Below are 14,417 nucleotides of genomic sequence, written 5' to 3'. Positions count from 1 at the left end.
GGTTTTAAAATCAGAGGCTTCTGTGGGTAGGCATACAGGAGGCCATCTGGTTAGATCTGGGACAGGGCATCCTTGACTGGGGTGTCCAGGCCATGCAAAGGAAAGAAGAAATTCTAGAATTACACTGTAGACAGCAAAATGAACAGATCCAGGACAGGATGTTTCCAGTTTTTGAATACCTTTTCTGCCACTTAAGGGTTTAATGATCATCCATGAGGAAGGATTTCTTCTAAGCTAGTCTGCTAATGGGCTGCAATCTTCTTGGCTATGAACTGTCGCTAAGAGCAGGTTGTACTCCCAGGCCCAGCCTTAAAGTTTTAACTGAATCCGTGCAGAGGAGGAAGAAACTCCCCCCCCCCCCCCGCCCCATCTACTGACGTACCTTTTGTCTGTATACATAGTTGCTGTTCCTGGAAGAATAATACTCAAAGGATATAAGGGCTCAGGGACACAGATATGTAGTTGCAACACCTAGAGAGTCCAACAGCCTTGACCAGTAGATACCTAGTCTGTGTGCACAGCAACTGTACCCTGAAGGATATGAGGTGTCAGCACTGTCTTAAGTTCCAGGATGTTGACATGCAGTTGTGATGCCTGTGGAATCCAACAGCCCTGTAAGGTCCTGCTACCGGACTTATCCTCCTAACCAAAGGAAAGAAGCATCTGCATTAATGGCACTCATGGGCTGTATTCTTGTGAATGGATGCCAGATTGTAAGATATGGAGTGCGGAGCCACAACTGAAGGCAATACATATAATATTGTCACAAGGGAACTTTGTCAGAGAGTGGTTAATCACTTCAATATCACTGCAAACTGAGTTTCCACCAAAGGGGCCTCATATGCAGTCTGTGTGAAGAACTGTAATTTCACAGCTGCCATAGAACTGAGAACTTTGAGGACTTATCTGTATATGCTTCTTTCTGCCAACATAAAAAGCTGAATTCTAACTGAAGGGTGAGAAATCCTTCAGGATTTATGAATGTTCTGCAAAGCAGGGTGTCCAGAACACCCCCTTGGGTTAGCTTATAGTGATTCCTGGGGACTGGAACATTCTGGTCACAGCACCACATTTTCGTGAAGGGCCACTTGTGAAAGGGCAACTAGGAGCAAGTCATCCACATAAGGGAATACTGTGACCCCCGTGCAGCCTCTAGTGAGCTGCTACTACTGTCATACACTTGGTAAAACACAACTCTGGGGGTTGTGGTGAAACCAAAGGACAGGCACTGAAATTGATTGTGTTTAGCTCCAACTCTGAAATGCAGAAACCTTCCTGATTCCTGACTAATTTTTATGTGGAAGTAGGGGTCTTGAAGGTCTAAAGAGCACATCTAGTCTCCCCTTGACAGGTATTTAAGGACTGTTTGCATTATGACCACAAAGAATCTTTGTCTGTAAACAAACCTGTTTAGGCCACTTAGATTTAGGATGGAAATGAGGTCCTTTGCCTTTTTGGGAACCAGAAAAAAAATCTTTAGTAACCTTGGCATCTTCAATTTAAGACATGGTGGATTGCTCTCTTTAGAGGCATCATTAGCGCTTCATGCCCTGATTTTCTTCTCTTATGGAGGAAAGGTGTCTGGCTGGGACTTTCCTGCTGGTAAGGTTCTTATCACAGAAATCTTGTAACTTCTGGACATAATATCCCTTACCCATTAGTCTGTCATGACCTTGAACCACTCTGGTCTGTGGAGGGAAAGTCTTTCTCCAACGGAGTTAAGTGGGCATCAGCCAGGAAAGACATCAGGGCTGCTGCTGCTGGTTTGTAAACTCGCTGTTGACAGTTAACAGGCAATCACTCTCAGTCCCTAGATCCACTATCATTGGAAAAGAGGTCTCTTCCTATACCCTGTATTACCCCGTTGAAGAGGCTGCTGTGGTCCACAGTGGAATCACATCTGTCTCTAGCTCCTCTGTATTCATCTGAACATCTGTTAAGGAGGCAGAAACTCCACTCATACAGCTGCCACGGTTTTGTCCTGATCAGTCTCCAAACCTGTGAAAGGAGTGTCCAAGATGGCCATCTTTGTATCAAATGTAAATCAATTACCCTGAGCCAAAAGTGACAAATTCATAGATATCTCTGTTGCTGTTGTTCAGGCAGAGTCATCAGTCATGTTGTACATAGCACAAACTATGTTGTTTGTCAACAATGTCCTGTTGAGTCTGTGAAGTGTTCCTGAATCTACATTTTACAGAATCAACTTACTCAAAAGTGATCAAGCTATAGCTCCTTAATCATCTGTAAATTCAACATTATAACACCACACTAAAATCTCTGACCTCCATCCATCACTAGAAAGCCACACAAACAGCAGCCAAGAACCCATTACATACAACCGAAACTGCAGACCCAAGGCCTGGGTGAAGGAAGGCAGGAGTCACTTTTGCAGAAGTGATCCTTCTACTCCAACATCTGTTATGGTGAGTGTCAGCAAACTGTATTTTGTTCACTATTAGGGTCCCTTGCTGCAGGACATTCATAAGAAGACTGGAAAAGTACTTAGCAGGAAGGGACCATGATCACAAGCATGGGAAGAAGGCTATTACCCTTTCCTTATTTCTTGAATAGACAACCAAGCACCTAGAGAAAGTGTTGATGGACAGCCATACACAAACATTCTGGACAGACATATTCCTGAACAAGGCAGCAGTGGTAGTAGCCGACATACCTGAGCAGGCTACAACTCGCTTATTCAGGGCCTTGCTAAACTTGTCAAAAAAAAAGGTTATAGAGTATTCTTGCCACTCAGAAACATGTTTAAATTACTGATTGGCTAAGACTGCGCAGAATGAAAATGATAACTGGAAAGTTTGAAGTTCTTAGTCCCGTCCAAGTACTACTTCAGTTGTCAGTGCACATCTATTTGGGTTTGAAAATACTCTCTTAGGTTTTGGACAGAAGGCTGATTACTGAATGGACTTGCCTGACAACAGTAAAGAAACCATATTAAGCATGAAAAAATGGTCCGTCTTCAAAGATACCTCATCTTTGTGAAAAGTGGTGTAAGGGTCACCAGCGCACAGCCTGCACTTTGCAAATTCTTCTGTCAAAACTACAACAGAGCCTTCAAGGGCAACTATGTTAATTTAGATTTAATGGCATGTTCAAAGAATGCACAGTCATCAAAGTTTATGGCTCAAGCCAGGCACACAGTGCACCTGCATGGCCAGAGATGAACGATACCTTTTGACTTGAGTGGGATCCAGTGTGATGCAGACAGATATGGATAACACCTGCACATTGACAGAAGACTCTGCCAAGCTTTGCTTAAACAGGTGAGAGAAATACTGAAGCATGGGAAGGGACCAGAGATGCAGTTTAACCTCTCTTGTAACTCTAATGTGAAAAACAAAGTCCACCTAGACAAACAAATATAACTTTCTAGTAGGAGGCCTTCTACCCTGTATGGAAAACAGCTAAAATATCTAGCTGTGGTGCACATAAAGAGCCTGATACCCCTCATGTTATGAAGCCTGAGGGTCCTAACATTTAACTATAAAAGCTTCTCCATCCTTTCAGTAAAGGGAAAACGGCCACTGGTTTCACTACTGCAATTTAGGTCACCTTGGTGAGCTACACACATCATATGCACTTTGAAGTTGCAATAGTGATCTTTGCTCTTTCTGTTCTTGCTATTAAGAGCACTTTTGGGATAAAGGGTGTTGGTATTAGAGGAAAGGAACACAAAATGCTCTGGTTCTACACGATTAAGAATGCATTTACTGCTAGTGATCCCTGTACACAGGATCCTAAACAAAAGATGGATAGCTGGTAATTCACATGGGCTGCAAAGCAAGTTCCTCTCTGGGTGGTCTCATTTTATAATTTGTTTGGCAGCTTAGCTCAGATGGTTAGGATTAAAAGCTGCTAACAAGCTTCATCCTTTAGTTTATGTCTGACTTCCTCAGCTTCCACTTGCAAACCATCCGATTCTGTGCAAATCACTTAAGACATTGCTGCCAGGATGCCTCTGAAAAGGGCACTTGTGCATAGTGGATTCATATAATTAGTAAATAAATAAAATTAAAGATAAAATGAATTCCAAAAAGGCTGCTCCATCTAACACTCCATTTGTGAAGACTAATCTCCTTGGCTAGAGCTTCTGAAGAGACTTCTGTTGACTTGGTAAGTCAACTGCTTGTATCTTCAGACCGAGCTGGACTGCTGGATTTCAACTCATATTTAGTCTAAGAACAACTTCCCTGTTTACTGATGTGCTACACCACTGTGATATTGGCTATCAGTATACAAACCATCTCTGTTTGCAGAACTGACTGAAAGGTAAGCAAAACATAACAGAGAGCTATGTGTTGCTTCTTTTGTTCCTGGAACTAAAAGGCAATGAATGACCTGAAGCTAACAAAGCTATAACCCAAACCAAGTGCAGGTTGAGGTGTTTCTCTTTAACTTCTGACTTAGAAGACTCTGAGGGGAAAATGGAAGGTCTACATTTAGACAGGTACAATTACTGCAATTCTCTGGTTATAGTCAGGATAAAAGGAAAGGAGCTCGTCTGTGTGTGTGTGTGTGTGTGTGTGTGTGTGTGTGTGTGTGTGTGTTTAATGGACTTTTTCCAAATGCATACTTTTACATTTACTATCATGAAAATGCTAAATGCACCTTTTCCCATGTGTAGTCTGACTTTGAGAAGACAGAGAAAGAAATGTACCACAGTGCCTTGAGAAAGGATCCTACATCAAGATGGCACTGATTTGAAATGAACTGCTGCCCTTTGGTTCTATGTAAACAGCCTTCTGTTTTTCGTATACAGAATGGCCACTAAGGATTTACTGCATTGTGCAAGACGTAGAGAAGACATCTGTGCATTCAGTGAGACACCTAGGATCTGAAAACATATTTAGAGCCAGGTTCAGGACATTCTGAAGTTCAAAGATTTAAGAGGTGTGTATCAAGTAGTCACTCAAGGGTAAAAGTAAACTTCTTTCGGCCTTAACTGAGTAAATATCAATACTATGCACTTATGCCTGGGCATAACAACTAGCAGAAGGAATCTCACATCTCTAAACCTCAGAAGCTGTCTATGGGCTCTCTGAATCTGGAAATTCAAGTACACATACTTCATATTTCTTAAGTCATGAGGAAGGCAGGCCTCAGCAAAAATGTAGGCAAGGCATGTAGGTCTAATACCCAAAATTCTTTACTATCATACATTTGTTTAAACATGACAGGTCTAGGATGGGTTTCCACTGGTCTTCCTTTGGCTCTAGGAATACTTCTGAGTAGTACTCTTTGCCTCTCAAGAGAAAGGGCACTTTTTGGACAACAGTGCAGTCCAGCAACTTTTAGTATGGGTACTGCATACTGCAATTTGAAAGAAATTTGAAGAGAAAGTACAGTTGTGTACACTTACCATAAATGTAGATATTCGACTGTATTCACTGTTGCAGTCATTACATTTGGGTTATCTGCCTGCAGGTAGCCCTCAGCCAGCCTGAATACCAGAGTCTTGGATTCCTGCGTCGGATGCTTTCTCTTCTTCTATGACGTCAGGTCGTCAGGGGTATAAAACATGCAGCCAACGCCACTACATCAGTTTTTCTTGCCCCAGACATCAGGTGCCCCCACAATGGGAAGCAATTATATGCTATGTTACACCCCCATCAAAAAGCAAATACACCAGAAAGCTTAAAACAAGAAGGAGAGGTAGAGTCAAAAGAAGTCAGGGGGCTGGAGGGAGGGTAACCAGGACTGCAACAGTGAATACACTCGAACATCTACATTTATGGTAAGTGTACACAAGTGTACTATGTTCTTCGTGTTTCACTGTTGCAGTCATTACATTTGGGTTGATTCCCAAAGCTAAGGAAAAGAAGAGGAAGTTAAAGAGCATTAGGGCCAGCTATTAAGCCCTGCAAGACTGCAGTGGCAAAACCAGCTCTGGATTTAGAAAAAATGGGCATGTGGTAACGCTTAGTGAAGGTATGTACAGAGCTCCAGGTAGCAGCTTCTAGGATGTCCCTGGTAGGGACTCCTCTGAGAAAGGCTGTAGAGGCAGATGCAGCCCTGGTGGAATGTGATCTTATCCCCTGTGGGGTAGGTTTTCAATGGTACTTCTAGCAGAAATTAATGCAATAGGCTATCCATTTAGAAATGGTTTGCTTTGAAAAGGCCTTCCCGTCTACCCCTGCAGCAAAGCCAACTAGCAGCTATTCAGATTTTCTGAGAGGCTTAGTCCTGTCCAAATAAAATCGAAGTTGTCTGTGCACGTCCCAAGAGTGCAGTATTCATTCTCCTTTGTTCTGTGGATTAGGGAAAAAGGTAGGCAAATGAATGGACTGATTTAGGGCCACACCAGACACCACTTTGGGCATAAAGGAAGGATTGGTCCTGAGGGAAATCCTGTCTGCATGGAAGATAATGAAGGGTTCCACTGCCATGAGGGCCTGTAATTTACACACACTCTTCTTGCTGAAGTGATGGCTAGAAGGAAGGCTGTTTTCCAAGAAAGGAATTTCAACTCTGCAGTTGCAGCTGGTTCAAATGGAGGAAGAGTGAGCTTTTCCAATACAAAGTTAAGGTCCGAGGCTGGAGTGGGGGCTTGCTTGGGGGGGGGGGCTTAAATTTTTAGCCACTCTGAGGAATTGCTTTAGCAGGGGGTGAGAGAAGAGAAAGTGGTGGTTCAGTATTATAATGTGCTGAAATGGCAGAGGCATGAATTTTAATTGACAAGAAGGATACGCCCTTGTGGAGCATTTCTGTTAAGTACTGAAGAATATGAAGTAAGCTGGGCACCGTTGTGCCCATCCCCTGAGTCTGGCTCCAGGAACAGTATCTTTTCCACTTTTCAGCATAGGATTTTCTAGTACTAGGCCTCCTTGCTTCCAAAATGACATCTAGCACCTGCTTACTGAGGGATGCTATTGCCGAGCTCAAGAAATTAGCCAGGCCGCAAGGTTCAGGGTTTGAAGCTGAGGGTGCAAAATCTGGCCCATCTGCTGTGAAGGCAGGGAAGGTGTCTGAGGTAGGTGCCATGGCTCCAGCAGTACCATACTGCGCAAGAGGGGGTACCAGTGCTGGCAAGGCCAGTCTGGTGCAATCAGTATTGTCCTTGGCTTGTCCTGTTTGATCTTTAGCAGAACCTTTGAGAGGAGAGGCAGAGGGGGAAAGGCATAAACCGAGAGGCTTTCCCAGGTAAAGGACAGGGCATCCACTTTCCAAGCTTGACTGTGGGAAGTCCTTGTGCAGAATTTTTCCAATTGGTTGTTCTGAGGGGAGGCAAACAGGTCTCTCTCTGGAGTCCCCCATTTGTTCAAGAGGATGAATATTTTTGGTTCCAGTTTCCATTTGTGTGGGTCCATGAGAATTCTGCTTATGTCATTTGCCAGTGAATTTAGCTTGCCTGGCAGGAATTGAGCTTGTAGGTGCACTTGGTAGCTCAAGGCTGTGTTCCACAGAGCCATGGCTAGTCTGCAGAGAGGGTACAAGTGGGTTCCTCTCTTCTTGTTTATGTACCACATAACTGTGGTGTTGTCTGTCTTTACCAGTAATTGTCCTGGAAGGGTGTCAGGGAATTCTGTACAGCTAACATTTCTTTTTGGTTAATACCTGCGGTGATGGTGCTGCAGTAGCACTGTCACTTCACAGTAAGACACTGTCCGGTTCGATTCTCAGCTAGAGCGTCTTCTGAGTGGAGACATGCGTGAATGGGCGTATCTTCGTTGAAGGTTGTGCATCAGGGCTGGTAACTCGGCAAGTAAAAATCAACTACCAATCATTAGCGGACCGGAGTTCGGCTGTGGCGACCCCTAACCGGGAAAAGCCGAAAGATACAACAATGTAGGTGCATCTGACTCGGGTTCCATTTGCCCTGAATGCACTGCCCTGCCAAGTGAGCCCCCCATGCATAGTCTGATGCATCTGTTAGGGTTTAGGCGGCAGTGGGTAGAGTGAAAGGGAGCCCCTTGTTGTGGTAGCAGGCCTCTGCCCACCAAAGAATCTCTGTCTTTATACAAGGAATGATAGGAATCATTGATTCCAGGTCCTGAGAATGTTGACACAATAGGCTTTTTAGATACCATTGTAGTTTCCTCATATGCAGTCTTGCATATGGAATCAGTAAAATGCAAGAGGCCATGAACCCCAGGGCTTGTAAATTTTTCCTTCCAGATAGCTGGGTCTTTGTGGCCAGTAGTTTGAAGTAAGTTGTCAAATACACTTTTTTCTCTGGAGTGAGGTAAGCCATCTGGGAAGTTGTGTTGAAGTTTGCTCCCAGGAATACAATCTGTTGGCAGGGTACTAGGTGAGATTTCTTTTTGTTTATGGTGTACCCCAGTGAAGTTAGAAGTTTCTTTATGAATGCCAGATGTTTTAATAGCAAGTCCTGGCTTTCTGCCTGAATCAGACAATCATCCAGGTATGAGTATATCTGAATATTTCTCTGCCTGCAAAATGCAATGGCTGGAGCTAGACACTTTGTGAATACCCTGAACGCAATAGATAAGCCAAAGGGAAGTGCAGAGAACTGACAGTGCATGGAGAGCCTGCCCTGAAGCATAGGTATTTCCTGCAAGATTCCCTTATTGGAATGTTCAGGTAAGCTTCCTTTAAATCTAAGGTTGCCAACCAGGCATCTTTGCCTAGCATAGGAAGCAACTGTTGAAGTGTTAGCATTTTGAATTTTGGGATTACCAAAAAGGTGTTTAGAATAGAGAGGCCCAGGATAGGATGCCAGGAGCTGTCTTTTCTGGGTACCAGAAAAAGTCTTGAATAAAAACCTTGTCCCCTTTCTTCTGCTGGGACAGGATGAATAGCCCTGATACTTAGAAGAGAGAACCTGCTGTTGAGCTTCTGCCCACTGATTTGGGGGTAGGTCTGACCAACCGTTTGGGGTTGATAGGGTGTGGAAGTGGAATCTGTATCCTTGGAAAACTATATTTAAAACTCATTTGTCCTGAGTAATGAGTACCCAGTTTTTTACATGCAGGGCGAGCTTTCCTCCTAAGGGAGCAGACAGTTGAGCAGGGCTTGGAAGGGTAAGGTTAAGTCATTGTGACATTTATCCGTAGGGGGGTGTCTTACTACTTCCTGCTTTGGAAGTGGGAGCACCCCACTGCTTAGGCCTGTGCATAGCCTGAGACTGTAACCTAGATGGTCTGCTATTCCTGGGTTTGGATTGAGAAGGCCTGGAAGAGACTGGAAAGGACCAATTCTTTGAAGGTCAATGCCTACTAAATCTGGGAGGCTGTGCTTGCAGGAAATCTTTAACAGTTTGCATAGATTTAGCTTTTTCCTCCATCTTTTTGAGGACTTCTTTTGCTTTGTTGCCAAACAGGCGGTCTTGGTTAAAGGGAGCATCCAGTAATTTAGCTTTGACATAATCTGGCAAGTTTTGCTCCTTAAGCCAAGCATGCCTTCTAAGTACAGACCCAGTGACAGCAGCCCTGCAAGATGCTTCTAAAAAGTCAAAACGACATTGTAAAGTATGTTTACCAACTTGTTCAGCAGAATGCATTAAATCCTGTAATTCATTGTGTTCAGCACAGTCAAGAATCAACATCATTTCCTGTTTAAGTAATCCCATAATATGCTGCTGGTACTTTAACATATGAAACTGGCAATTTAAAGCCATAATGGCCAAAGCAGCAGAAGTGTACACCTTCTTACACCATCTGTCCAAGGCTCTAAAATCTCTATTAGAAGGGGTAGGATTTTTGGCAGCAGTAGCCTTAATGCCCTTTGGTCCTTGGAAAATGGTCTCTGGATCTGCAGTAGGATTCTTGAAGAGGAAGTTATGAGAGTCAGGTACTCTGCAATACCTGTCAGGTTTTCTGGGAGCTGAAGGTAAAGTGTCAAGGGACAGGCTAGATTCCAAGAAGACATCATCTACAATATCCAGAATAGGAGGGATAGCGAAAGGCCTATGTTGAGGAAAAAGTAAGAATTCCCTAAGCCTCTTTTTGGAGTAAGAGTAATCCTGGCTTTCCCAGCGGAAATGCTCCCTAAGAGTGTGCAAGGTTTCACCAAAAGAAAAATCTTCTGGAGGGGAAGCAGAGGGAATGGAATCCTCTGCATCAGAATCCTCATAGGTAGATAAGGGCAAATCCTGGTAATCAGAAGAAACAGAAATATCAGAATCCTGACCAGAAGAATCCGAAGGAAAATCAGTTCTAGGTCTCTTAGAGGGGGAAGGCTGGCTTCCCCTAATTAAAGTAATAAGGTCTTCAGCCATTCTAAGCATTTGTTTTTTAGGCATATGGGCCTAACCATGCGGTTTGGACACCGGTTTCCTAGGGGTGGGTCGAGTTTTAGGCCTGGATGAAGAAGATGGCATTGGTTTAAAATGCAAATCTGTAGGCCTGAATACACCCTCAGAAGCCGGTACCTGCACAGTGGCTCCAGACCCATCCAAGGTAGAGACATCTGCAGGTTCCATAGTCAAAGAAGCATCTCACGGCATACCGGACTCAGAATGAGTCTCAGTAGAGGCCTGCAAATCTGAAGTAGCGAGTATCAGGTGCTGCGAAAGCGCCTCACTGAGTACCGGTGAACTGGCGACTAGCTTAGCGGAAACGTCGTCGGCAGTTTTGGAACTTGCGGTCTGCCTCTGTCTTTATCCTTACGTTTTTTCAGAATATCGGTAGTTGGATGGCTTACCGAAGCCATTTCTGGATAGTTATACCAAGTACCAAAATAATTTGCTGCAAAAACAGACCGACAATGAATAGTTCAGGGGTTGAATAAGGCACAAAACCGAGAGCAAGGGATGTCGTGGTCTGGGCCTAAGCAAGGAATGTGGTACGAATGAAAATCTTTATGAGGTATTTGCTTTCCGGAGGTAAGACAATTGTTAACTTTTACTGACATTGGTTAAGAGCAAGAAAAAAGGATCCCCAATGGGGTACTTAGCTTTTTTAAAGACTTCGGTTCTGAAACTTGAAAACTAAAATTTCAGGAGTCGGCTGACTAGCACTTGCGAACTGCTTCTGCTTCGGGCACCGCGTGGCAAGAAAGACTGATGTAATGGAGTCGGCTGCATGTTTTATACCCCTGACAACTTGACGTCATGGAAGAAGAGACAGCATCCGACGCAGGAATCCAAGACTCTGGTATTCAGCCCGGCTGAGGGCTACCTGCAGGCAGATAACCCAAATGTAATGACTGCAACAGTGAAACACGAAGAACATCTCTGAATAAAGGGAACTGAGCACTGTTGTACAACTAGTGTGTTCATCTTTCATACTCACCTGTCACATACCTACCTGTTCAAGGTCAGTAGAAACCACTACCGTTTGTAAACAGATGGCCTCCTCCAAGGATATCGCTACCTCAATGACACAGAGAGATAAAAGCCTTGACTACAACCCACATGTTACAAGTTTGATTAGTGGCTTGAGAGTTGGCTAATAGAGAAGAGACAGGAGTGACAAGAATGTATGTGCTCGCCTCTCTTGGTAGAAGGGTGGGGCTGCATGCTTGGGGTGCAATCTCTGCTTGGACGTTCCAGTAAAGCAGGGTTGAATTAAAGGGTTCTATGTGGTTGCTATGGGGGGAAAAAAAACACTATACAAACTTCTTTAAATCAAAATTAACTGGAATCTCCTTGGCTATATGGTCCACCAGTTACTGGGTTATAGACATCAGGTGTTAAGCACCCTTTCTTAGCACACAATAGTGGGAAGGGAAGTCACTGAAAATTCGATGTTCCTGTATCTGACCTTCAGAAATTGCCACCACAATAGTTAATAACTCAGCTTCAGCAAGGAAGTCCAGGGCCTTGGCAGTCTATAGTTAGGATGGGTATATCCTGTGGAACTTTCAGTGCTGACAACTGGCAAATGACAACCACTTGAGGCATGTCTTTCTTCCGAACATAAAGCCTAGAGTCAGGGGCTTGAGTGGCAGGAAATGCGACTGCCTGCACTTCAGCAGCTAATTCTGCCTTTTCTGCATCAAGCTCCCCACTAATCTTCTGTGACATAATAGATGCACCAACCAAAGCAATACAGGCAAAAAAATTCTTAGCTGAGAGATGGCAAACCACACAATTTGATTTTATACATACTTAATTTTACACATAAGCAGCACCTGATTAATTACTGGACAGCAGCTCAATTAGCTTTTGTGTGACTACATATCCTACTGTTCACTCTTCTGCAGATTTACAGATCCATATGCCCCTGTTTCATACCAAACGTAAAGATATGGGCAAGTGAAGCCTTGGAGCCGAAGCCCACATAAAACACTTTCTATCATTTCCACAGTCTGTCCCTTCACACTTCTGAGTTCCTTTTCCAACTCTTTCTACTTCAGCTTTATTCTCTCTTCCTTCTGCATTGCGCCTTGCATTTGTTAAATAGTACACATTTCCCCCAAAACAGTGCATTGTCTGGCAAACACATTATTTCCTTTCTTTCTGATTTGCACACTTGTTTCACATGAATACTTACTGTTTTCTACTAAGGCAACTTTGATAAGTCAGTATTGTACTTTCATTCTACTAAAGTTTTTTTGCAAGTGTTTCAGAAATTCTCCCCATATCTTCAGAGTCTACCTCCTGCAAATGGAGAATCCTTCACTTCTGAGTGGCTCAACTCTGCAGTTCAGCTGAAATTGAAAATCATGTGATTTTGTACATCTCGTATGACAAACATATACTTACTAACCTGTCCCATCATAGTTTCTTTATACTGTTTCTTCTGTGTGACCTTGATTGGAGGCAATTTGGTAACAGCTGACACCAGAAAATTCATAAGAATGTCCTCACAGTTAGCCAGTTGGTCAACCATGTTCTTCAGACTGGCAGGCAAATAATGTGTATACAAGTAGTGATAATACCTGAAAGAAAAAAAAACATGCAAGTCAACAGAAAAAAATCACGACTAACTTTATGCTTGGAGAAACAATATCAGCTTTTTAATCTGTTTTGATATTGGACAATACTATTCAGTATCCACGCAAGTATGAAAATCAATAATTACTTCATTAACATCTCACAACTTTTCCCAGACTCGTGAGGCTGTATATTGGAAGAAACCACTTTATGATACAATACCATTTTTACATTTACTCTTATGCACAGATAATGGCTGAGAAAGGATCCTCATAGTTTAGTTTCATAGATATTCAAAGGCTACTGAGTCTTAGGACTATTTATATCTAGTCAGTACCATTTACTTAGGCTGCAAATCCTTTTACCAGGATGACCATACCAGTCAATTCTGGAGTAACTTTGTGAAAAAACATCTAGTCATCTAAGTTATAGTTAAAGGAAGATAGTGAGTCTCACTGTTTCGTATGCAGGAGAAGTTTATTTCAGAGGTTAGGGAGGTATTGTCCCTCCACTATGTTTTGGTGAAAATTTAGATCCCTAGTTCTAGTACTGATGGAGCAATTGGACTTACGGAAATACATGAGGTTCAAGTCCTGCACCCTTAAAACCTGGTTGTCTTGAAACTTTATGGGACCTTTTGGCCCTACACTGGTGAGTGAAGATAGGGCCAATCAGAAGCCACCTCCCTAGACTGACCCCCTCTCCCCCAGTACTGTAAACCCATATAAATAACTCTACTGCTACAAACTTTCCTCACAGGAGAGCTTGCCCATCAACAAGGAAAATAAAGATGTTTTATGATTTGTACAAAAGCCTTGCAATGTTTTTGCTTGGAGTGGAACTTTTTAAGATGATTATTATTTGGATTTAGTATACAAACATATCTAGGTATGCTCCAACAGGTGGTCTATGATGTCCCCTACACTTCTGAAAAGCAAATACATAAAATGCTAAATAAATGGACAAAACTAGGCCATCTTGAGTACTCTATTTTGCTTTTGTTTACCAGGTTTGTCTGCCTGGGTTTAGTGAAAAAAACCTTATCAGCAGAGGCCTGGGGATAAAAGCTCACCAAAATATTACACATTTTTTTAAACAGACATTCAGTAATACATTGAATTAGTGTGAAAGTCGGCACAGTGGTGCACCAGACAGTGTTGTCGCCTCACAGCAACAGGTTCTCTGGTTCAATTCTCAGCTGCGGTGCCTTCTGTGTGGAGTCTGCATGCCCTCCCTGTATTTACGTGGGTCTCCACCAGACGCTCCGGTTTTCTCCCACTTTCCAAAGACATGCAACAGATGGACTGGACTGTAAATTGACCACAGACGCGAGTGTGTGGTGTGGGAGAACTACTGAGGCAGGGCTAGCCACCTGGCGGTGTAAACCTTGGCTCTAGGTGACTGCCACTGTTGAAGTGGCACACTGGCCCCGTGTACAGACATGGAAAATGGGGCTGTGAATGGATTCAGTAATACACATTAACAAACATTAAGTAATATACAATAACAATTACAGACACTTTTGCTAATTAGATTGCATTCATATGAAAACAGAGGCATCCACTGCATTATAAAAGATACTTCTGCATTAGTAGATGTCAAACACTGAGCACATGAAGAG

The 14,417-nt window shown here is 43.2% G+C and overlaps 1 protein-coding gene across 1 annotated transcript in view; it reads right to left on the bottom strand.

The window, feature by feature from the left end:
* EXT1 (exostosin glycosyltransferase 1) overlaps positions 1–14,417 on the bottom strand; it is a 1,160,063-nt gene that overhangs the window by 14,349 nt on the left and 1,131,297 nt on the right. Inside the window, exon 10 of the mRNA XM_044067060.1 lies at positions 12,630–12,801. Coding sequence (XP_043922995.1) covers positions 12,630–12,801 — 172 coding nt within the window. The remainder of the gene's footprint in view (positions 1–12,629; positions 12,802–14,417) is intronic.

This window comes from Protopterus annectens, chromosome 3.part1 (assembly GCF_019279795.1).
Source record: "Protopterus annectens isolate FY-2018-M chromosome 3.part1, PAN1.0, whole genome shotgun sequence".
NCBI classification, from domain to species: domain Eukaryota; kingdom Metazoa; phylum Chordata; order Ceratodontiformes; family Protopteridae; genus Protopterus; species Protopterus annectens.
Note: the sequence above shows the minus strand (reverse complement) of the source record. Positions and strands in the feature narration are given on the sequence as shown.